This window comes from Anopheles nili, chromosome X, assembly GCF_943737925.1.
Source record: "Anopheles nili chromosome X, idAnoNiliSN_F5_01, whole genome shotgun sequence".
In the NCBI taxonomy this organism is placed as follows: Eukaryota; Metazoa; Arthropoda; class Insecta; order Diptera; family Culicidae; genus Anopheles; species Anopheles nili.
In genome coordinates, this window is record NC_071293.1 from 5,895,572 (window position 1) to 5,920,407 (window position 24,836).

At 49.1% G+C, this 24,836-nt stretch overlaps 1 protein-coding gene across 1 annotated transcript; it reads right to left on the minus strand.

Moving 5' to 3' along the window:
* Positions 1–1,491: 1,491 nt before the first annotated feature.
* On the minus strand, positions 1,492–13,756 carry LOC128728538 (uncharacterized). The gene is made up of 7 exons (XM_053822165.1): positions 13,442–13,756; positions 6,129–6,813; positions 4,247–4,460; positions 3,345–4,180; positions 2,798–3,267; positions 2,607–2,732; positions 1,492–2,536 (listed from the first exon to the last, which is right to left on the minus strand). Exons 1-7 carry the CDS (start codon positions 13,754–13,756, stop codon positions 1,634–1,636), a joined length of 3,549 nt encoding a protein of 1,182 aa, XP_053678140.1. The 3' UTR covers positions 1,492–1,633.
* Positions 13,757–24,836: the final 11,080 nt, after the last annotated feature.

A 24,836-nucleotide genomic window follows, 5' to 3' on the forward strand; every position in this document is an offset into this window, starting at 1 on the left:
TGACCCAAAACGTTGGAAAGCGATGAGTGCCAACGGCCAGATGGCCTGCACGTGTTGGGTGTTATTTTCTACGCCGTGTCCTAACGATGGCAAATCACTTGCGCGGCAATTAATAAATGGTGTGATATCTCCTTGGTGCTATAAGATTGAGTGGCGATAAATCCACGCTGGATTAGGCTTGTTTTGTGGGAGCCAATTGGAGAAAGAAAGCAACCGTAGCTGACTCGTTAACAAGAATATAAAGGAAGTAATTTATTGTGCAAACAAGATTGTTGCGGGTACTTCAAGTCCTGTCGCAGACTCAGCACACGTGTTTTATTTCCGAGAAATCTGACACCTGTTGCTGACGCGGCAGCTATGACTGTGACCTGCTGGTTGCTGCTGAATTGAGCTATCGTCTACATTTTTTGTTTTATTTTATGTAACATGGGCAGATAATCGGCTTGTATTGCACGAAGTGTTATGTTTTAATCTGATATGATCTCGCCCCTAACTAGAAGCACCCTTAATAAGTACACGATGCCTGTTGCTTTATCAGATTACTGATTCAAATGATTCAACATCGCAAACTCACCTTCTCGGAGAATGAGTATGAAGCATGGATCTATTCTGATGAATCGCCTACATTCGCAAACCTTCTGAAAGCGTTCACAACCTGTGTTGTATATTTTAACATTCGTGTGGCTCTAAACAGCATGCTGGACCTTTTTCACTACATCTAATCTTATGAAGGTTATAAGAAAACTTAAGAGTAATCGAGAAAAAATAATAAACCTATTTGTTAAGCAACATCTGCTAAACGACCCATCCTGGCAAGCGAACTGTTGAGCTTGCGAAAACATACACGAGGTGCCTTGCTCATCGTTCCCGACGATTCCGCACGCACTATATTCGCTAGAAACTTTGGTCGTCATTGTGTGACATAAAGTTATGATATAGTGGTCTTCTTGTAATAAAGTATCCATTTTATTTTACTTTACACCGAAACACAGTACAATAGCATGACGATATAATAATGCTCAGTAATTAGTGAGGTGTCGGATTAGGATCTTCCTAAAGGACGTACGAGCCCCTTCTCAGTGAGCAGTCCTACACCTGTTACAGCACAACGCACATTCCCGCATGCCAGCGAACAAAAAAAAACAAAAAAAAAGCGGGAACTAACTAAACCGATGGAGGCGCTTTCTATATAAAAAAATGGCATAAAACAACACTGCTGCGCGAGCAAATCTTTCTTTCGATTCGGTTTTGTGATCGATTGTAATCACGTCCAATGTCGCATCCTGTTCCCCTTTTTAACGCACAGGCTGTGCCACCGAGGCTGCAACAACCATTCCACCGTTTCTGCCGCCTTCGAACTACCGAAGGATGGCATATATGCTGGTCCAGCTGACCTGTGGCAGATAATATCACAAAGCACATCTCCATTCCCTAAAGCCTCCATCTCAAACAGGCAACGACTCTGCGAGAGATCCCGTCACCGGGGGCCTTTCATCTGTTTCTTCTTTCCTTTTTTTTGGTTACATGTGCATGCGAGCATGTGGGTGTGTGTGTGTGTGTGTGGGTGGATGTTGCGCGAATCGCGTGTCGCACTCGGTGCAACCTAGAACAGGGGATTGGACAGAGCGCCCTCTCACGTCACCGTAGCTGAGATAGTATCCCGAATCCAGGGCGTATTTGGGGTGATCTTATCGTACATGCGTGGCCTCTCGATCCCATTAGGTGCGCAAGCGATCCGCCAGGAGCTGATTCCGACCAACGCCCAACGTCGATCACTCGGTAGAAGACACACGACCGGACTGCCGGCGAACTCCTCCTCGCTGCAGTCCTGTTTGTGGTAGGCTGACTCCGCGCACATACTGTTGACGGTGGCGATCGAGATGTTCTCGCACGGTGACATATCGATCAGCTTCAGTTGGACCCGCTGCAGGTGATCTCGTTGTCGGGACCACCCGAGTGTGTTGCAGTTCGTCCACTGGCTCTGTTTGCCGAGCTTGCCCGGTGGCTGGAATCCGACACCAGGACCTCCAATGTTCGCGACACCTCCAGAGCTGATGTAGTTCAACGCAGATATGTAGCTGGTGGTTTGTGGAGAGTTTGCAGGCAACGGGTAAGCACTTGGATTAACTGCTGGTGGAGGTGATAACGACCCGGAACGACCGTGTGTCACTCCAACAGCTGCTTCCGCCTTTGGGATTTGATACTGCTCGTCCGTGAAGTCGGCACTGTACTGGTTGACGTACTTTGCCGCCTCATTTAGATCACCGTACTCATCGGCTGTCAGCTCGTCATCACCGGGCATCTCGAAGTACTGCCGGTACTCCTTCAGCTTCCTAATGCCCACTTTACCGCCCTTCGTCGAGTACTTCTCTGCGTGTGGTGTTGGAGTGACGTTGTTGTCACTGCGGTCGGATATCTCTTTCAGAGGCAGGTCTGGCAGGCAGATAGGTCGAACAAAGTCGGAGTAGATGACTGGTGTCTCGAGGCGAACCATAGCCGCTGTACTGCCTTCCACGGGTGATTTAACCATACCGATCTGTGGGAGGAAAAGTAGACGTTAATACCTCTAGGGAAAGAAAGAAAAACGAGCATAAACGACAGCTTACAATGCGCCTTCGTTGCGTCCAGGGGGCGTTAGATGAGAGTCGTACTGCGCCAAACACGGCCATCCATGTTGCTTTCGCTTGTCCTTGGAAACAGGATTCCGTCGTTAACACCCAGTCTTTGGAGACCTACAAAAAAACAGGAAGTTGAATCACTCTCCAAAAAAAACCCCTTCTTTTAGCTAGCAACTTACCAGCGTGCCATCACAGACGTGCGTATCAGCTCGTAATAAAGCGACGTGCCAAGGCCAATCACCCGGGGTAGCCATCTTGGATAGACCGACGTTCTGTGAGGTCGGTAGTGTCGACTGAACACCGCACTCAAGGTGACTGCATGCTACATACAGCGACTGCTTACTCTGACACTGCGTACGTACGAACGAGATCTCAGAAGCACGTGGATCTAACACGCGAACGTAGCTGGTGTTGGGTTCCGTGTCATTTCGGATCTCGGAGTAGTTAACCCGTTCGTACCCAAGGGCTTTACATAGTGACTCCGCGACGGTGTGCCGGACGTACTCGTTAGATTCCATGCCTACTGAGCACAGCTTACCGGTGGTACCCTTCTCTGAGAAAACAGCGTATCCTTCCGAGTAGAATCGGGGCCGGAACGGCACGATTGGAGGTGGGAATGTTAGGAAGCTCACTTGGGGTGAGATAGACACTGTGAAGAAGACAAAAGAGAATGTGTGATGGTCAGGTTGGTACTCGCAACATCCCGTAGGTGGAGGTGATACTCACGACAATCCTTTTCGTCACTCCCATCAGGACAGTCGAGTTTCCCGTCACAGCGAGCATTCCTGGCATAACAGGCACGACTTCTACCGCACGAGATCGCTCCATACGCACAGAACGTGCAGGTGTTTTCATCGGACAAATCAGCACAGTCAGCTACGCCATCACACAACCGCGAGGATAGTGCGTTCGCCTGCAGTTCTCCAGTACATCCTGGCTTGCTGTGGCATGACTGCACGCCAGTTGACTCTGGGAACCGCTCACAATCGAGGAATCGACGCAAACGTTCAGGTAATCGCTCGCCACATCCGGACCAGAACGCTTGACAGTACTGCCGGCAAACCGTACCAGGTGTTGGTTCATCAACACTGCGGTATTCGCACGGGGGTTGTAGTAACCGGCAGATGAAGTCGAACGCCTGCCGGAAGCACTCGGCGTCAACGAGCTCGCGGAACGAAATTAGATCGGCTTCCACCTCCTCGAGTGAGGCATGGCCAAAGAAGTTCGGGTAGGTTGTCACGTTGTAGCCCACTGAGCGGCAGTATGACAGCCGCAAAGGTTCACACTTGCGTGGGGGTCTTGCCGTCGTCACGATCTCTACCGTTACTTCATCCTTGCCACCGAGTGGTGATGACGACGTGCCAATGATGTCGTCTCCAGTACCAGACACCTCCTTCACGACCAGACTAGTGGGGTCGATTGTAAGATTGCGGAAGTACTTCCGTTCCTGACCCGTGATTTCTTCAAGCAGAATCGAACGGAGATCCGCTGCTGACACCAGCTCGGCGTACGGGTCGAAGTAGAGCGCGAAGTGTAGCGTCAGGTCACCAGGTTCCTCATTACTGTGAAATAAAAAAAGAGGTTAATGTCTCATGAAATGTGGCATGAGACAAGCAGTTGGCGCTTACCCATCCAGAGCGAGAATTTCGCTGCCCTCAAACGGTTCACGCAGGTCCGACCGACGCATAATGAGGTTGATGCGTTCTCGATAATCTCGGGCTCGGTGTTGGAAACGAAGTGTGTTCTGATCCGCTAGCTCCGGAGTCCATCGGTCCCCTTCTACCACGCGCAATCGAGCCCGGAATATCCGATCTGGGAGTGGTTCTGGACGAAGATAGGTGTCTGAAAAAAGAAGAATTCATTGACATAAGAATTTTTAGAGTAATCTCGATCAAGAATTCTGGAGTCACTTAAGACATAAGAGAGGTCCCTGAGATTCCATAAAATTGTTGAACAAAGAATCCACTAGGCTGCTCATCCTCAATTAGTGATGCAATAGACATCATGCACAAGTGCCGGTAACAGAAATGGAAAGTCACTTTTACCGTCTTCCACAACACGCATCAAATTAGCGGCAGTACACACACAAAAAAGTCACTCGAGTACATTTAGTATACACCCTAAAGGCACACAATCGGGAACGCGCCGTAGGCATCCACACTTTACAACGATGGGAAACACCACGGTCGTGTTCCCACACACATATTCCCGGCGGTGCCATTTTCCCTGGGCCGCGTGACGAATTTCCATAACGAGTAAGCGCATCTCGCGCGTCAGACATGGTGTACCTGTTGCCTTCGTTTTTTTTCCACATTTCACGTGGATTTTGCGCCTTCGTTTACGTAAAGTCAGTATGTCCATAAATTAAATTACGCCCCACCGCACCGGGTGGACCATTTCACCTCCTTCAGCGGAGAAAATCCGACCCATGCAACGAAAAACGGGGAAAAAAATCGCTAGCAAAGTGTTAGCGAATCTAAAAGGCCACACGCACTCATAACTCAAACCTCGCACCATCTTGCTTGCTCGCGTTCCGCAAATGCGCGGTAAAACAATCGGACTAATTGAAAGTTTGATTATTTTGCTTCCTGCTCGCACATTCAGCTAACAAGCGCCGCACGATAAATCGCCGGTGTGCACTTTCTTCGAGCGTGGAAAACCACCCGCGGTGGGCCGTAGAATGCAACACACAATGGCGTCCCGTTTTGTATTCGCACTCACGGTGAAAATTCTCATTCGTTACGGTCCCGACAGAGCCGGTTGTGGCGGGGAAGGATGATGTATAACTTTGCGCGGGTTCGGGTGTTTGATTGGCGTGGTAATGGAGGGCTAACGAGACGCAACAGCTGTTACCGAGCCTGGGTACGACAAACATCCAGGTCCAGACAAATATTTGGGCTTAATCGCGTTTCGCGGTTTCTGATACGCTAACTTTTTAACGTGTCGCGTTACGGACATACCTGAGAAGTGGGGCACTACGGACGAAGTTGTTGTACAAAGTTTGGTAAGCATTTCTAGATCATAATATATCGCTCCAGGAGATAGGGTTTCACCATACTCAGTTAACATGAAGGGTGTTGGCAATAAAAATGGCAATTCTATTTCAGAAGGTTAACAAACAATTTCTAACCTATTTAGAAGCCAACTAGCAGCTATGAAATAATTAATTCATCAAATTTAAATCCATTTTCCACTCAAATTGGGTACTGTAAAATGATTTTTAGAATTGGATGAGTTGAATTTTGCGTGTGAGATTCTTAAGCCCTTCAGAAAAAAACACTTGTCTAAATGATCAATTCTAGTACAAGAAGAGGAATCAAATTAAGCTCTATGTAAGGCCTCAAATTAAGCCCTATGTGTATATCTATTACAGATGGCAACTTTCTCTCTAGACATAAATAAATGTCTTCAGTAAAAGCCTTCAGTATAGGTCTACTAATGTACATATCTCTATATCTGCATCTACGGTTTCTAAGCAGTAGTTATACCTCCTAGTTCGAGTATACTCACATCCAACATAGACGATCGCACCGGCACAGAGTAGAATCAGCAGAAAGCCGGCGATGAGAGCGCAACCACACTTCTGGTTATCACCGAGCTTACGACGCGTAAACCGAATGTCCGAGTCACTTGACAGGACCGATTCCGCCCGGCTACTCTTCGCGTGTAACGCCCCTCGGCCATGATGATGGTGATGATGGTGATGATGATGATGGCCATGTCCTCCGTTCGCGCTCTTTCCCACACCTAAGCCCCCGTTCTTGTGCTTGCCACCACCACCACCACCTCCTCCACCTCCACCTACTGCATCACCAGCGCTGCCATTGGTGACGTTCGAGCTGTCAGAATTAGAGCGCAGCTTGCGATCCTTCTTTGGGCTATCGTCCAAATCCGACACCAGCGCGGACGGTGGCGTTAGGTCAGCAAACTGATGGTGATGATTCGCCGGAAGCTGCTGCTGCTGCTGTTGCTGCTGCGACGCCATATGCAGCACGTTGTGGTGCGTCTGTGAGAGATGAGCGAAGTGCTGCTGTTGCTGTTGAGCCTGCTGCTGTTGCTGCTGGTGGTGGTGATGATGGTGGTGATGACCGTGCGACAACCGATCATCGTCATCGAAAAACGAATCATCGTCTGGTGGTGGAGGAGGCGGCAGAGAGTCGCAGTCATCCGACTCTGGGTATTTTGGGGCGGGTTTCTGTAGGAGAAGAATTGAGAGAAAAAAGTTACAACAATGCGTGTACCAGCTGTCTGAAGGCACCTCTAGAAGGGTCTGCAACTGTGCCGGGAAGATGCCTCAACGCTTGCGAGTGAGCGAACCCTTCCAGCAGGTCATTCATTCCTCGTGCGCAGTCAACGATCCAGAACGGCGGCAGAGCTGCAGCTGGGTAGTTCCCGCAAACTGGGAAACGTTGTCGACCTCAAGAACGTCGCACCTGACCGAGCACGTGCCTCCACAAAAGCCCTATCTTGCGCAGTACCTTCCCTTCTGTGAGCTACAAAACCTAAACGAACGTTTCTCGTTCCACCGGAGCTAGTTTGACTGCGGTTCTGCTCGCTAACATCTCTCAAGGATGCGCAAGGCCATCGACCACACGTTTCAACCCTCCAGAGTTGCCAAAGACACGCCTCCGTGCGTTCGCTAATCGAAGTATACGCGCGCCTTCTTCGGTCTCTAATGCGATCGCATCAAAATCCCATACTACCACACTAGACCTGCGTTTGCTCGTTTGCGGGCGTGAAGATGATACACCATTTTCTCCGCAAACCGTAAATCTTGCGAGCATTCCTCTAGCGCTCATGGTCGCGAAATTTCTCCTCTGCACGATTTCTCCACTGCGTTAATTTTTTACCGGTGATAGGAAAGCGCACAGGCGCGCCTTTTTTCGTTCATTTTCTGCGCTCATTTAAATGCTGTAACTTTCGTTTTTTTTATTGATTAACCTTTTAACATCGCCCGCCCAAAGCAGGGCATTTTGGTCCACATCTGGCAATCGGAGTTGCGTCCGAAAAACAAGCGAAACAAAACAAATGAGACCACCACAAACTATAGCTAACTATGTCTCTTTGGTTTGTTTCCGGAACTACCCCAACTGGATTACGTTAACGATCTTCGTTCCATTAAGCCACGGTGGCGTTTATAAACCGGGAGTCGTTATTAAGTCCCACGTTTGTGTTTTTCCAAATATGGCCTCAGCGGTTCATCTTTCGATGGGGCCATAATCGCGCGCAGGGCAACTTCACGGCTTGGTTTACGGAAAATAAAAACAGAAAATAAGGCAGTGAAAAACAAAACCCCAAAAAGCGAACAACAAAGCAACGAAAACACAAACAAACTCGTGGTGCGATTTCGACGTCGGTTAGCAGGCGTTATACCGGGTTGAGGCGAAATTATTTCATCAAATTTATATCTCCGGCTGTCTCTCTTTCCCTCTACGTTTGCCCTTTTTTCCCTCGCCAGACTCTCGAGACGCTGGTGCGCTTTCGATATGCAAATGCCGCCAGACCGATGACCATGAGTGAAAACGAAAACCGACACTCCAATCGGAAGCACAGCGTTAGTTCCTCCTTTAGCGCTTGGATCTTGTTTTGCCTTTTTTTTTTGTTCACTCTCATCTTTCTCGACGATAGGCAAACAAACCTTGGGCTAATTTCATCCGCTTCCAGCTGCTCGTATGGTAGGGCAACGAGAGATTTATGGCGCCACGAGAGGGAGATGGAAAATTCAAATAAATTTGTCACTTTTTCGTCCAGTCGACGGTCGACTTCCGAACGGGCTTCTGATCGAGAAAGGGAAACTGGTGCACGATTAACTAAGGAAGGAAGTATGGCCTGAGGGAAGGACAGCTTTTGGACGGGAGCACTTTGCGAGAGGCGATAAATATGTCGAATTTTGGGTTGTTTAGTGATATAAATTTGATGTGACGCCTTTACGGCGCGGGAATGATGCGATCGCGTGAGAAGAAAAGACACCGATCGAGATAATTGGAGGTGTTGAATTCCGATTGGAGCGACATGTGAGGAAATATCACTCAGTTGGAAGACACGAAACTTCTCTACATTAAAAAGAAAATGTCTAACATAAAATGCAACTAATTTTTCATAGAAGTAACGACAAGAATTCATATAAGGTATATTAATTGTACAAAAATGATTTTTTCATGGATCGTATTTCACGAATAATACACTAATAACGCAACTCATATAAACCTGGCATGTAGTTCAAATACTTTAACAGAGCGTTATGCATAACATACTTGAATAGAGGCATTTTTAGTGTCGTAAAATATCCCTTAAATAATGCGTACTTAAACATGCCAAAAAACAAAAAAGCTAAAAGGATTCAAAAGACCACTTGATGCCCACCTATCTACGAGGTTTGAGCAGTTGTACTCCAAATATCAACCTCATCGCTTAACCGTTCTCTAAGCCGACGCTGTCAAGCCGTCAGGCGCTTCAGCGAAAGCTGCGCCAAACACACTTTACTAACTTTGCAAAATCGATTTGAAATGTTTCACTTTCTTCGCAAACGCAATCGAACCGCTAACATAAACAATAGAAAACGCGCTTTTACGCACCGGCTAAGGAATGGGGCCGAAAATGGTTGCCAACCCTCCAATGCGGGGAGTGAAAACCCGTTCCCCTGTTGGTCCTACCCCTCCAACTTTCCATGCCTTTTCTCCTCCATCGCCATCGTCACCAACGTTAATCGATAGCTCATTAACCTTTTGCCGAAAGTGCAACCGGTCGCGAGAGGCCGGTCGGGAGTGTAGCGGTATGTGTGATTGCTTTATTTCATATTTCTTCGCTGGCTGCAGGTGTGTTGACCCTCCCCCTTCCCCCCACATTCTCTTTGTGTGGCGAGTGAAATTGTGGCGCTTTTCATCAACCCCCAAAACACAGCACTAATTTTCCACACCTTTTTTTTTCAAGCTAGGTTGATGGAAAGACGGCAGCTAGGAGCTTAATAATTACATAAAATATATACCACCCTCTCCGGCACCACTCACCCCCGAAAAGTGGAGATCAGATGGACTTTCTTCTCCCCTTAGTCGCAGCCCCCTCAATTCACCCCATTTCCCCACATGCCATGGCTTTTGTTTAGGTGTTACTTTTTCCGATCGATTTCACCCCCCGGCGGACGGTGGAAGTGAGAGAGAGAGAGAGAGAGGTGGAGCAGGAAGGTGAGGAAAAAGAAATTATTGCCTTAAATTTTCCCCGGCCATTTTCCCCACCCGCCCGCACCCCGTGATAGCGTAATGGGGACGCCTGGAGGGACACACGTTGCTAATTTTGGGCATTCACAATTAATACACGCTTCAAGGTGGGTGAGATTGAATTGGTGTTCCGGGAGGTAAAAAGAAAAGCGATTGGGAGGAGTGAGGGATTACGCGCTTACCGGGGTTATAAGTTTGTAAAACAACAGCAACGAAAATGCAACACAAATTGTGCAATAAATGGTTCGTTTGGGGATTTTCATTTTCTATCGCAAAGAAAACGCAAATCGGCACACATACACACAAGAAACGCCGTTGCGCAATTGAAAATAGGGCTTTTTGAGGGGGTTAAGGATTAAAAAGTGTTGTTAGGCCGGGAACAACAACACCTCAAGAGGGTGGTACAAATTGCGACCCGTTTTAGGACTAAGCTCAAGAGGCGAGATCGACACACCCGAATAAATTAATTATTGCACAAAACCCAGCGAGCTGGGGTGATGGAAGGCAATCAGCAACCGTATCACTCGCGAGCCGCAACCCGCACCAGCAGCAGTAGCAAGCATGTACGCTACTTTCCTCTGCGCAGCTGCTAATTAAAAGGCTGCTCGCTGTTTTACTGGGGATTTAATTGTCGATCGTGCGCGCGCGTGCGCATTTGTGGGCCTTCACGACTGCGAGGAGTAGAGTGTTTTAAATGGGAGAGAGAGAGACCGCAACCGCAAGTTGTATCGATTAACCGGAGAAAGAGGCTGGCTGGCTGGGTTGGCATCTTCCTATTTGCCAACCGGACCGCAACCGGCCGCCCGGAGTTGGAGAAAGTTTTTCCCGAACCACGCACAACGGGCACAAGAATCCCTTTTTCGGTACGCACAGCTTCAGACCGTCTCAACCGCAACGCCGGTCGCACGTTAGGATGCTTCCGTGAGCGCGCTCCGTTTCGCAGCCGCACTTGCAGCCCGGCGTTAACTAATGCCGGGTTTAAGTTAATGTAAATTGAAGCTAGAAATTAAGCTAACCGGCTTGTGGCCTTGCGCTGGCGCTGACATCACTTTATTAATTTTTCAAACGTGTTACACACACCCGAAAAACATGCGTCCGTGATGTAAGAAAATTGTTGCGGTGTTGTTGAGGTTGTGGAGTAATAAAAACAATATAACAACAATGAATATTGAGCAAACTGCTCGAGCAGAACGCCTCAACGTTGGCGCCCTCGATCATAATTATTTCGGTAAAATCCCTCAACCATGGAAAGGAATTGGAATTAGGGGACAATTTTAATCCGCGTGCTTGCACAGTGCAATTTTATAACGGTTCTAATAAGTGCATTTGAGAGAATCGGTAAAAAAGCGGCTTGAAATCCCTAATTTATGCGTGTAAAAACAAAAGACTTCAACGGCAGAAAAGCGACGAACCTGTGGAGCGCGCTTTGAGATATCTTTCGCTCCCCCAGACGGCGGTTCTGGATTTTTGACATCTGCACATTTTGTCCGACATAAAAAAAGCGTAAAGCTACCCAAAAAAAAAATTAGTGACCAGCATTAATGCAGCGCCGAGCAACAACAGCGGCAGCAAACAACGCGTAAAAATCAGGAAGCGGTAAAATAACAGCAAAACCTTTTCTGCTACCATTCCACCGGGCGGCATTCTCGGGCAACGTTTTGATGCGAGCAGCGGATCGTTGCTTTTCCTTCCCGGGGGAAAGGGTGTTGCATTTCGAGAAGCTGAGACAGGCCCTCCGGCGGTCCAACATAAAGGGCTCCAGCGTTGTTATGAGATAGTTCAAATTTGCCGTTGCTTTAACGATCTTTTACGTGCCTTTTTCATCATCGTTCTTAGCCTGGGACGCAGCGCGGGACAATGACACGCATTTCGCCATTTATTTTTCACACAAATCTCTGTCCGGTGCCCTTTTTCCCTCCCCTTGGTGCCGCTGGTCGGAACACTCCCCCGAGCGGCCTTTTGCTCGGGTTTATGATCGCTACTTAACCCTCGTTGTTTTCTCGTTTCGTTGCTGGTTTTTTTTTTTTCGCTTGTAATAGCTTCATCGGACGTGTCACCGAGATCGGTTGGAAAATGGTGAGAAAACGCTCGCTCAGTTCGCTGATCTCGTGGACATTTTTCTTCCCGCCTTCTTTCGTGACCGAAACGATGTCAACTTGCAGGTGAATCGTCGGAAAAAAAAGGGCCACTCAAACATCGATGGGCCGGAAAAGTGCACCTTCCCCCGGTGGAAACCCAATTTTTCACATTCAGTGACAAACGGTCACACCACGAGCTAACGCAATCCAGCCACGCTGAAGGTTACCACCCAACGGGCAAATGGAAGAGTGGATTTTCCATTTCATTTCGTTAATTAATTAATTACCTAATTAATTAATGACCACCAGCAGCTCGCACTGAGGCCTCATTTGAACCACACTCACACACTTCTTTGGGGGCAGGAGAAGAAAAAAAAAACGCTCCCTAAAACCCCACCGAGGACAAAAGGAGGGTGGTTGAGAAAAAGAAAATGGCTGCAGCACGCGGTCCCACTTCCATTTCTCACACGACGGTGAGTTTGCTGATGGGTTTTCAATTAGCCATCGTTCGGCCACGGCCACATGCGGAGGCCACCAAGATTAGGGTGTGTGTTTGTGTGTCCGTGCAAAAAAAAATGCGTAAAAGTGAAAGCAAACCCATCAAGTGGGTGGCTTCTTCCTCGCGTCCCTCGCAAGAATTTGTCGCTGGAAAAACCTTCGCCCCGAAGGGGTTGCAATTTCGTACGGGAGTTGTTTTTTTTTCTCTCATTCACCTCGTGGGATTTCCCCGTTACCAAGCGCTAATGGAAAACCGGGGTAGACAGGAAGTGCTGTTAACGCCAGCGGTGTGGGATGTGTTCTTCATGCAGAGAAGCCACTTGCGGAAAAGAACAGTTGCAAACCAACCCCCTCCTGGGGCACCGTTTTTCCGAAAAGAATCGGAAAACACTCTTCCGCTTGATTGAGCAGCCAGCGGTGAAAACAAAAAATCCCCCGTTGCACCCAATAACTCGCGTCCGTGTGTGTGTGTGTGCAAGTGTTTTCTCGGGAGAGGTTTATCGCACCGTCGGATTTGGCCCAACCGTTCCGATCCACATATACACGCACGGACACGTACAACCGCTGGGGAATTATCGCTGATTTCGAATCAACCACAGCACACCAATGAAACGAGCATTACCGTAGCACGACGGCAGGAAAGGTGGTGCAATGGGAGGGTGGGTGAGAGATAAAGAAGCGCGCAAGGAGCACCTTACTGCCGGACACCCGGTGGAAACATCTGCGCCCACAATTGCCGATCAATAACAGTACCGTGGGTTTAATTTCACCCCACCCGAAGGGGTTTTGGGCCGCACTAACACCAGCGTACGCCTTTCCCGGTTTTCCAAGCCGAGAGGGGTTTCCATGCTCGAGTGAAGAAAGACCGTGGAAAGGCAGGAGAACCCGAGATGCCGCTATAAACGGCTGTAAAAACGAAAGACTCCCAAATTCGCGCACCAAGCGACGAACCCCCTGGTTTAGAAGCACAGCGTCGCTTCTTCAAAGAAGGAGTTCCATCGCATCTGCCATTCGGAGGTCGTGTTCGACTCACCTTAAAGCCTCCTCCCCACTCGTTCGCCCGCTCTTTCACACCCCACGCGGGCCCATCCCTTTTCTGCTGCTGCTGAAAGGGATACTGCCAATCGTCGGTGTCGTCAGTTGGGGGCCGCTTTGGGCGAGCTTTTCCCGCGATGGCCGCGACAACTTTTGGTGCTGCGGGTTGCTCCCCGGTACCGTTCGGTACATCACCACCCGCTCGCTGGTGTTGGCGTGGCTTTTCCGGGCGCCGATGATGGTGATGGTGGTGACGGTGCTGTGGTTGATCGTCCGAACGCCGACCTGCGTTGGTGTCGTTCGCTGTACCCATCGCGTTCTGGATGTTCGTGCAAGCTTTCTGAAGGTGTTTCACACCTTTTTCGGGGTATCTGCGCCGGAACGAGCTTCTTCTCGCGTGCGCTATATGTCGAAGGGTTTTGCGCACGCTCGAGATGGAGATTCTAAAGCTCTACCGATGTCGTGTCCCCTCGCCGTACATGTTGGTGTGTTGCGCAAGCGTGTATGTCTGCGTCCGAAAGATAGCTGCTTCTGCTCGGTAAGGACTCGATCTAGACGAGCCGCGTGTGTCGGGTCGTCGTCTCCACGTCGTCCGTCGTCCTTTTAGTCGCGTGTACGATCGGTGTGTATTTGTATTTGTTTTGTTCAGTTTCTGTTTTTTTTTGTATTTGTTGGTCGTGCAAACGGGAGCGATCACTACGGGGGAAAATAACGGGAAAATGGAGGATTCGTGTCAGGTACGAGCGCATATGTTAGAAGCGATGTATGTTAGATGCATGTGGCTGTGGTGCAGGACGCAAGCGAGAGTGTGCGAATGTGAACCAGTGCGCAGGTGTTGCGATGGGTTGTGGACAGTGGGGGGTGTTTGGTGGATTCGGTTTCAAAAAGGTCATCTACGAACTCGAGCAGTACACGTCTTAACATAAGAGAAACAGAGTAGTAGGCTACCATTCATCAACCTTTTGCTACGGGCCCTTTGCCGTGGCACTTTGAGGAGAAAATAAAATCACATCAACAGACGGACACGTGACGTCAAAGAGCCCTATTCTTGATGTGTCACTGTCACCTGTCACTGGTAGTGCGTCACCCAAATCCTTCGTTAGTAATACACTTATCCACAAACCCGAATATCAAACCAAGCGAAAGGAGAAATCGAACGCTGAGAATGAGCTTTTACAGCGAGTAGGAAACGATCCCCAAAATCCACCAGCATGGGGAGACAAGAGAGTGAAAGAGATAGAAAGAGAGCCAACAGGAGTACGTGATCGGTTGATCCGCGGTCCCGTTTATGACCCTTAGTCATAAACTATCGTTTACTCTCGCTTTGTTTCGAGCGTGTTTTGTTGGCATGCCAGGTCCGGGTTGGTCCGTGGAACGGGGGCGCGTATAGGGGTGACAGAAAAATTTCACCACCCAGCGCCCCATCCTCCCCTTCCTCTCCACCTTCTATGCGTTCCCTGAGGGTGCCACGAAACGATGAGAAACTCCAATCACGTCCGCACGTTAATAGAGCATCGCCCTGTTTGAGGTTGTCGAAGAGGTGTTTTACTTTCCGCGTGTTGTACCCAAAAAAGGGAATACCACGCCAACAGGGAGTGAGGGTAGTTGACAGCTCGAAAGCAGACGGCAGGTTTTGTCGGTCAGCTCAGAACTGTGTCAACACGTGCTTGGCAGGTTAACTCGCGTAAACCCGAGGTTCTGAATGTCGCACCTTTGTTTTTTTTCTTCTCTCTCCCCGCTGGAGGTGCAGAATTACCATACAATCGAGACACCCGCCGGTGTTGCGCCATATACCGGACGCGGTGGTTATGTGTGTCACCGTATCGTGGGCCCACTGACCGAGCAAACGCAATGTAAATCGATGTGAGGTGACAACAAGCTAGAGAGAGAGAGAGAGCGGGTAAGGAGGTTGGCAACCTGTTCACCTGCTGCGAGCCGGTTTGCTTGCCGATAGATACGTAAATCGATGCGACGTCTTGGGGAGCTACCTGGGGATGTTTTGCGCAATGGAACACCACGCACTAGAACGTTAACCTCTTTGACGTGCGCAGAGGGCAACGCACAAGCAGCAGGTTGGAGTATTAGAGAACGTTTGCGAACAGGTGCTGATGGAGTAAGAGCACAGTATGATCGTACGTACGTTGGTGTACGCCCTTCTGAGAAGTAAGATCAGATGATCTTAGAGCATGATCTTGGGAAAGGGTGTAGTAAAACTATCTCAGTCATCTACCTGATCATATTCCAGCTTATAAGAGCGTTTTAGAGATAAACTATGAAGGAGCAGTCCATTTAAATGGTTGCTTCCGTGCTACCATAATATGGGAACAGGTCTTATACGTCTTAGGACAGGTATTCTCAAACTCTAAACTACACATCCGGGGAACCTTGAACCACGTCCCGGGCATTCTAATACACACACCAACCGACATGTGAGCCATGCCGCACTTGAAAGTAGCCCCTCAACTAGCCGACAACTTCAGCAGCTCTCGCCCGACGGCGTTTGACATTGCACCGCTATCTGTCGTGCGTGTACACCCTCCCCCACACCCCCAACTCCCACCTTTATGAGGGGTTGTGCCGGATCCCAAAACCCTGATAGCGCCCACCCGAGATCGTGGCGTTCCCTTCTCTTCGGTCTCGCTTATCGCGCGATCACTCGAGCCCTTTGGTGTGCGAGTGCGCGGAATGGTCGAATGGGAAAAGGACAAAAGCAACAAGCGGGGTGTAATTTTTTCTCTCTCCCTTTTACACCCGAACGAGATGGGCCGCTAGGGGAGAAGGAGAAGATGCGAAAAACCAGTTCGATTCGAAAGTGAACGCACGGGAGCGTATGTCGAGCGCGCGCGTTTTCCAAACGTACCCCATTCACCGCAATAAGCCCGCAATAAGCGCGTTTTGCGAGTCGCCTGTAATGTTTCGTAAATGTGCTCCCTCCTGAGATGGCCGGAGAAAGGGGATTCCACGCCACAGGGGGAGGGACACGTGATGGGAAAAGCAGTAGGGGGTAGAAAAATCCACGCACGACGAGTGACGAACCACGGGAAGTGGAAGCATGATGAGTTTGGTTGGCTAATATCCGAAACGAAAACCTCTCCATCTACCGGTGGAGATAATTAAAGGCAGCAGAAGAAAAAAACGACTCGACTTCCAGCACGAGTGTGTCGCTTACCGGCAGGAAGAAAAGCGCTTGGGTTAATGGAAAGGAAAACCTGAGCAACTCGAACCTACTTCTGGTGTGCCACGATCTTGAGTACGCTTATCAGCCTGATGCTGCAGCGCTTCTTTCTGAGGGTGGTTTTTCCGGTTTTGCTCGAAAGCGAGATGCCACCCGGCCGGTGAAAAGTAGCCAGCCCAGCGGCCAGTTTTCCGGTTTGCTAGTGGGTTTACTTTCGCTGAAAAAAAAAGCCACCTTCCCAGTGGATGCCACCGGAGAACCGGGCGTGACTTCCGTTGGGTACTAAAAGAGGTCAGCGGCGCGGTTGGATCCCGGTTGGGGTAGTAGTTGCTTCCGTCTCACGTGGGGCACTTTCCCACGCGGAGTACGGAGACGAGAAAGTATCAGATCACTCGAAGAAATTGGAGAACATTAGCCGGAGCCTAGTGCGGTGTAATTTAGAGCAGAGAAGCACGCTCCAAAGAACGCAATGTTTGGAATGTCAATCTCGGGAGGTATTAGAACGAAAGTAGTCCACAATGGGACGGTGTAATATGTCAAACAACCGCTCAAACAACCAAACACCGTCGTGCTGGATCGCTCAATCTTTCGTTCCTCTAGCTCCATCGTTGGCTTCCCTTATTTACCGGTCTCAACATCGGCTCAAATTCCACACAACACTCGAGTTGGTTGAATGTCCAATCAGACCGACTGGCAATCGGGTAAGCGCAAACAAAGAGAGCTCGTGGATTGGGTGTTCTACTTTTCTGGCTGGCAGTTGAACAATTCGATTCAGGTAGAAATAAGCGTCCCAACATCTTGCACCATCCTTCGTTACTGAGCTATACCGGTGAAACGTTACTGAGCAAATGGCGTTGTACAGAGCTGTTCGATCTGCACGATTTGTGTTGGGTGCCGACGTGCCTGTGGACGTGTTTCAAGTCGATCACCAATGCATCGCGAGATTGAGATGTATTTACTTCGCTCGGAAAATTCTCCAGATTCTTGGCAAGGTGTGGTGAAAGCAACTACTTGAACTGATCACCTCAAACAGCTCAGTCCGCTAGAGGACATACTCGGACCAACTGCAATGTTAATCATTACCAGGGAAAAGTACAACAGACTATCATGCCGAGTGCTCATAAACGAGGTCCATTAATTGGTCAAATTACAACGAGTAGGTACAGTGGAGAAATGTCGTTCAGATGTGAATGCGGGACAATTACCAAAGAGTGTAGGTCTCGCAGCATTTAACCTTCACGCTGGTAACGCACACACCTTCACCTCAGGCAATGGTCGTTATTACGTTAAAACCCTCCTCTGTGGCGTGATTTTGGAGCACTTCTCTAGGTGATCAGATGAGCGGATTGAGAACACCGCCGAACCGTTTACTTCCCAATTTCTGAGAACGTACAATGCTATACCACCGAGACATGCTTCGCCTCTTCCGCACACATACACCTGCGCCGATGGCACTCCTTGAAATCCGAGCCTCAGTCTGCAACATCGCCAAGCCTTCGGTCGCTCGAATTAGCCTCGAGTTAGCGGCATTTAAAACGTGGACCCAAAGATCACCGCGGTAAACGTGGTGTTACCTCGAGTACCTTCTCCAGTACCGTGCTCGTAGACCCATCGACAAGCCAACGTGCCGCCATCTGTAATATAACCGGCTCGTGGTGTGTGTTCATGTCGAGCAGCAAGGTACTATCGGAATTCGTGTAGCAGTATCGCAGTAGAGGAGCTGGGCAACGAAAGGCTTCTGGTGGCAGAGCGGGGCAAGGCTTTTGCAAATCGAGAAAGGGCAGCCAGTTCGCGAAGTCCGCAAAGTGTCCGAAAGCACAAACAGGTGCCTCCGGTTGGCTACAGCGGTGAATAGAGGTTCGCAGCAAAAAAAGAAGTATACATCAGCTGTTCCACCTGACAGCTGACAGGTAATGGTGAGATAGCCACTACAATCAGGCTCACCAGTGGGCGCCCTAGCGGGATTAGGCAGAATGGGTAATTAGAGTGAGTCCGATAGTAAGCTGATCTGCTGCTGCGAAGAGATAGGCAGGCTGAAATTCGAGGAAACGTCAAAAATTTGTGTCAAAAGATCGTGCCCCATTACGGGGCACAATCGATCGTTAGAAATGCTAATGCCGATTCGGATTAAAGCGATCTCACTTTGTGTCGAATAGAGCCAGTAACGAATTGGGTCCTTCAGTGAGCTGCGTTAATTAAAATTCTTCGGCATGTTTGGAGAATTAATCACATAACTTATCGATCAGAGCTGGGGATGATCATAACGGTTATCGTAACGCTTTCTTATAGCAGCAATACTACACGAGTTTCTACATCATGTTTAGGTATTTTGGAGAATGTCTAGAATTTTGACAGGTGTCTGAATGTCCAGAGACCTTCTCAACGTTTTTCTGAAAATAAACAAGTGCTCTAGAAACAAGAGTCAGTTTTATTAGCAGCAAGATGCAAACAAAAACTCACTGCTGTTGACATCGAAACGAGTTTCCCTACCTCCAGCCACTTCACCCTCCCTTCTCATCAGCCCACCACCCGCCCGAAACCGCCCTCATTTTCACCCTCGTATCGGTTGCGATTTTCCGCTGGATGCGCGCGCTCGAACGTCAAAGTTCACCGGTGGAGTTCGCGGTTGAAGGAGAAAAGGCAAGCAGGCAGATAAAAGCCGACCGATGTTGATTCGATAGCAATTTCCCAAACCCACCTTCCCCCCCCCCTCTTTCCTCCCACCGCTCACCAGTTGCCCCCGTTTTTCCCACACAAAGCGAAGAAACGGTTTCAAGGAAAAACGCCACCCCTGCGTCAGCACGAGTTGGTTGCAAAAGGGTAAAAGGGAAGCGTACGGTTGGAAAGTGTTGCTGCATCTCATGCACCGTGTGCTGACACACCACGAAAAGTGGCCCTCGTCGAGGCCGATCGCGGCGAAATCCGACGATCGTTCGATCGCCAAGGAGGCAAAGAAAAAGTGAAATCAACCGAATCCCGGCCATCGAAGGGCCGGAAAAAAGGGGGGAAGAGGGGGTCGAAGGGAAACGAATCGAAATCCGTCACTTGTCATCAACTCCGGCGGTGGCGGCTTCAGCCCCCGTTTCGTCCGTGCTTTTGAGCGTGGAAAAATCCCGCCCAAGCTAGGGGGTTGGAATGTGCTTTAAATTGCACCCTCTCTATTTTGGAGGTCAAGCTGCGGCCCGCCCCGGTTGGTAGGAGCGAAATTCTCTCCTCACCAATCACTAGAAAGCCCGCTCGTTTTCTTTTTATACCTCCCCCCCCCCCGCCCCCCACCCCCTGATCCGACCGAGAGACAAAAGGCAAAAGGGGTGAAAATTGTGCCTTTAGCCGGTTTTTTTTTATTGAAATCAAACAATCAACAATCGACCTCCGCAACGCGGGCCGCGTGCGAGACAAATTGTGCGATATAAATCAATCGTGTTTCGAATCCATCCACGCACCTGTTCCGTGCGGTACCTGTAACCGGGAAAGCGCGAAACTCGTGTGCGGGTGTGCTCGAAGAAAGAAAAAAACGGGAGCCGGAAAATTCACGCCCTTCTTTAAAACGGCGGTGAATTGTTTGGCCTCGGGTGGCTTTTTGGGGGGTTAGCAAAGGGAGAAAGAAAGAGAGAGAAAGAGAAAGAGTAAAAGAAAAAGAAGCTAGGGAGCAAGCCCCGATTGGTAGCGGGTAAATTTCCCATTTCGCAGGGTGATTTGAATGCTGCACAAGCGGCGAACCCGCGAACGGAGCAAGATGCTTTTATGAATTGATTTGTATTTTCTTGTACGAGAGTTCGATTTTACGGTTGTTGCAAACGGTTCATCATGCCATGAAATAGCAACAATTTTAATTCAATTCAATTTATATTGCCTTACACAATTTCAGGTGAAATTGGAAAATAAAAATGATGTCTAATAAATTACTCAATTTAGCGAGAACCCACATCGTCGTTTTTTCTCTTACACCCAGCTTTATCGAAATCGAATAAATCATAAATTCAACTCCTGCCGTCTTGCCCTTTGAGGTGTGCGAAATGTGTCTCGTCAGCGTTGCTGTTCCGTCTGGTTTGGCAAATGTTTTCCAATGGTTTATTTATTTATTTTCTCAAAAAAAAACACTCCCGGTTTGCGGGTTCCATTTCCACGGTACCGTTCCAAATTGATATTGATTCAAGCTAACTCGGACACAAGAAGAAGCTTTCTTGAATAAACAAATGAACAGCCCGAGTCTAAAATAATAATAAAAAACCACACCCAGCTCCGAGAGCACGCGTGCGGTCACGGAAATTATGCGTTATTTCGTCCGTTTGTCTGCTCCAATTCCGCGCATCGCTCCAGTCTTGGCGTGATAGTCTACCTGCCCACAGTTCGGCCGGAAAATTGCCTCCCGCTACGCCACAAGATGCCACCAGGGTGGTGAAAATGCAACGAAACGCCAGCACCTCGCTGGGGTTCTTCCGCGGCGGAACCAAAAGCACGATCCGAAACGCAAACCCATCGACGTATCATCCGCGGTGTCACACGTTTGCCGTCGTGCTAATATCGGCACCTTTTTTTTCTGCCGAGGAAAACGCGAAAATAAGCGGCAACCTTCCATTAGAGGAGCTGAGAGAAAAACCCAAGCCAAAGAGAACATGACGGACAGCGGTGAGGTTGGGGGGGGGCAAACGGGTGAGATGAAATGAAAGATACCAGAGAGAGTGCCCGCGGGGGTGCGTGAGGCAAACGGCAACTGGCGGGAAAACTGGGTAATAATACCGACTATAATGAAATGGCAGAAAATGGAACATGGCACTCTAGCGGTGGGTGGCTAAGGGAATGGCCGGAGGAGAAGGGGGGAAGGAGGGGGGTGGAAAGGAGGCTCATGCAACAATGTGGTTAGCAGATCTTGATTTTGGTACGCGGATTTGAAAGTCGCACCATCCACACCCCGAACAGCGCATTCGAGGAGCGTTGTACGGAGCACGTGGGCTTGCAAAGGGGTTTTCGCGAGGGTGATTGCAAGGTGGGAGATGGCGGAAGGGTGGCTAATGTGAAGGCGAAGGCTAAAAGATCACCGTTTGCGTGCCACCGGCTACGTGCATTTTCCGGCTCGTCTATAATCCGGCCAGCCGGGAAAACTTCACCGTGCGATAATCAGATGGGAAGGAAATAAATTTAAATCCGTCCGAGCAAAAAAAAACCAACTCAGCCTGGTTGAAGAGATGCTGAAGCTAATGAAAAGGGATGATAAAAAGGCAACAAAAACCTCGGTCCACCCCCCCTACCCAGGGGGAGGTTTTTTCTTTCGATCGCATCTCGCAAGATGCGTCGCTGGCAAAATAATCTCCCCAAATCGCGGCTTTTCCGGGCTCAATCGCGTAATAAAACGGCCATTTTCTTCCGGACCGCTCCCAGCGGCACGCGTGTGGCCTTTCCTGCCCTTTTTCCCTCCCTGTGCTCTTTCCCCTACCTTAGATTGGGATGAAAATGCCAAAAAAAAATCCACCCCTTCGCGGGTGGATTGAAAAGCAAAACAAAAAATCGAGATTTCATTATTTTATTTCATTTCATTCACCACTAGAAGCCACCACTCTGGCAACCCATTTAGCACGCTGCTAAAGGGAAGAGATTGTGCTGGCTTTAAACGAACGCCGCGAGGTTCGGTTCCGTGTGAAATAAGCCAAAAATAAAACCACCCCCTGGCGTAGCGGGGCGCAGTTCTAATCTGCTGAGTGAGAGCAAAACATCAACAAAAAAAGGTAAGCCAACACTTCGGTGGGAACAGGCTCGTAGGCCGTGCATTTTCGGCTTATCAAACGCGATCAATCGATCTCGATAGGCGGCAAAGCGATGAACCCTCGGTTTCGTTGGTGCGCGGGAATCGCGCGATTTTATTGCCGGCTTTTTTTTATGCCGAAAACCAAGGCGTACGCGCATGCCAGCGGTAATGATGATGTTATTTCGGACCATTCGAGAAATGACATTCCGGCGAGAATGGTAATAAAATGTTAGCGGCACCAACGTTTTTTTTTTTTTGGTTGGAGGGATAAACAATGGTTATTTTCCTATTCGATTCCAGCCATCGCTTCCGCAGGAGAGAACATGCCGTTTGAGTGTGAGAACGCGACCGGCCGCTGGTATGAAATATATTTATAAATTAAAAGTTAAAGAAGACGCGCGGTATCTTGCTAAACTACATCTGATCTCGTGGCGAAATGGTGGCAGCGGACTGGTGATAAGGCAAGGTGGGAAAGGGCTCAAAAACATTCGTTCTTCGCTGGGTGAAACAAATTTATGCAGCCGTGCGTAACAATTCATCCATGGATTATGTTTTCCGACCTCTTTTTGTTTTGGCCTCACTGACCAACGGGAAGAAATTCCTGCCGAATGAAAAAGAATTCACTCTTCTTCTTGGTGGTTTGGTGTGAAAATGATAGAAAAAAAAAACAACCCAAGAATGAACACCCTCTGGCAGCGCCATCGAAGTTTGTGCGGTAATTAATTTCTATGAAGTAATTAGCTGACCTGAAAATTAGATGATAAACGGGCGCGGAAAGAGAGAAAAATGACCGCACAAGGGTGCTTTTAGGCCCACCCTCCACCCCGAGGGTGGCTCGAGAGGTGCACCATTCACCCCTTAGACCGATTGTGAAGCAACGCTCGGACGAATGGACGTATTGCAGATGCGACACTTTGCTGTTTGGGTGAGAAGCAACCGCTCGTTTGGGAGCCAAGCTGACTAATTGAAACTGCTATCTAACCTTGGGCTCATGTTTCAGCTGGCCGAGAGGTTCAACACCTTTCGCAGGGGGGGGTTCCATTTAGGGGTGGGTTTTTTCTTCACGCGCAAAGGCTGCACGTGAAGTCGAGCGTATTAACATTTGTGTGATCGTTACGGGAACGATAAGCTGCTCATATCTCGCTGGTTTATCCTTCAACGAGATCTCGAGAAGTGTTCGCAAACTGAGCGCTCGTTCGAGCAGGTAATCAGATAAACCTGGTGTAGATAAATGTACCTAAAAGTAAACTCCTTTTTTTTTGGAGGGAAGAGTTCCAAACGCAACCCCCAAAAGGAACTCACACGCCGCATTTCTAATCGAAATAACATTAATTAACCAACAAACGCCCTCGAAACCGGCCAATGGCTTTCATCCCAATCATTTCGAGTCACCACACGGAAGCGTTACGACTCCTCACTGACCTACTCTGGCTTTACCATGAGCTGGAAAGGAGTCAAAATGGGGCGTAGATTGGGTGGCATTGTCACTCGGTCAAACCGGGCGCAGAGGTTCATGTTTCTTTCGTATTTTTTTGCCCCTGCACAACATCAAACCACCGAACAAGGCTACCGTACAGGGCGGCAGGTTCGTCGGAGCGTGCCAACGAAGGGAAGGCCCTTTACGAACGAATTGCTTCATTCGCTCCCTTTGCGAGCCCTCGATGACCCACAGCCGTCCCGTTGTGATTGTGATAATTGTGGTTAAGAGAGAGAGAGAGAGAGCGAGAGAGAGAGCGAGAGAAAAAAGAATGAAAACCCACCAAACGGTCTCATAATGGGTGTTAAAAGGGGTGGCAGGAAGACGGTGGAGGGATCGCAGAGCAGCATGGAAAAATGTTGTACCGTTTCGAATTTGAAGAAACACGAAGCAAGACACACACACACACAAACGAACGTTTGCCCAATTTACCCCCAAAAAAAAGCATAGCTCATGGTTGGGTTTTTTTATTACATCTTTTGCTTGTTTTTTTTTCCTCTCCCCGCACTCAACCGGGAAAATGACCAGCTCGAGCTTTTTTTCTCCCTATGCGGTTTTCCCAGAACCACCCCCCCCACCCCAAAAACCCAAGCGCAGGGGGTGTCATTCGCAGCCCATCGCTTCCCACCCACCGTGCATGATGACGCCCGCTTCGTCATCATAATTAGCTAATTAAGCCAAAATGATTGCGCGATATGAAAAATCCCCCCCCCCCCCCCCCGCCGTGTGTGTGGGGTGGGAAGTATTCGAGCCACTCGCGTAAACGCGCATTGCTTTAATCATTCTATTCGTGCCATCATTAAGCCAAGATGGCCCTCACAGGTTCTTAGGGCGCCTTGGGGCTTCTGGGTTTTTGGGGAGGGAAATGCCGAAAATTGGGGAAAATGTGGAAGGAATTTAAGCCCCCCGGTTCGTTCTGTAGGCAGCTGATGAGGCTCCAGACCCGTGTAATTATAAGCCGCGAAGGCGCGCGCGGAAAATGAAGCATTATGCTACCG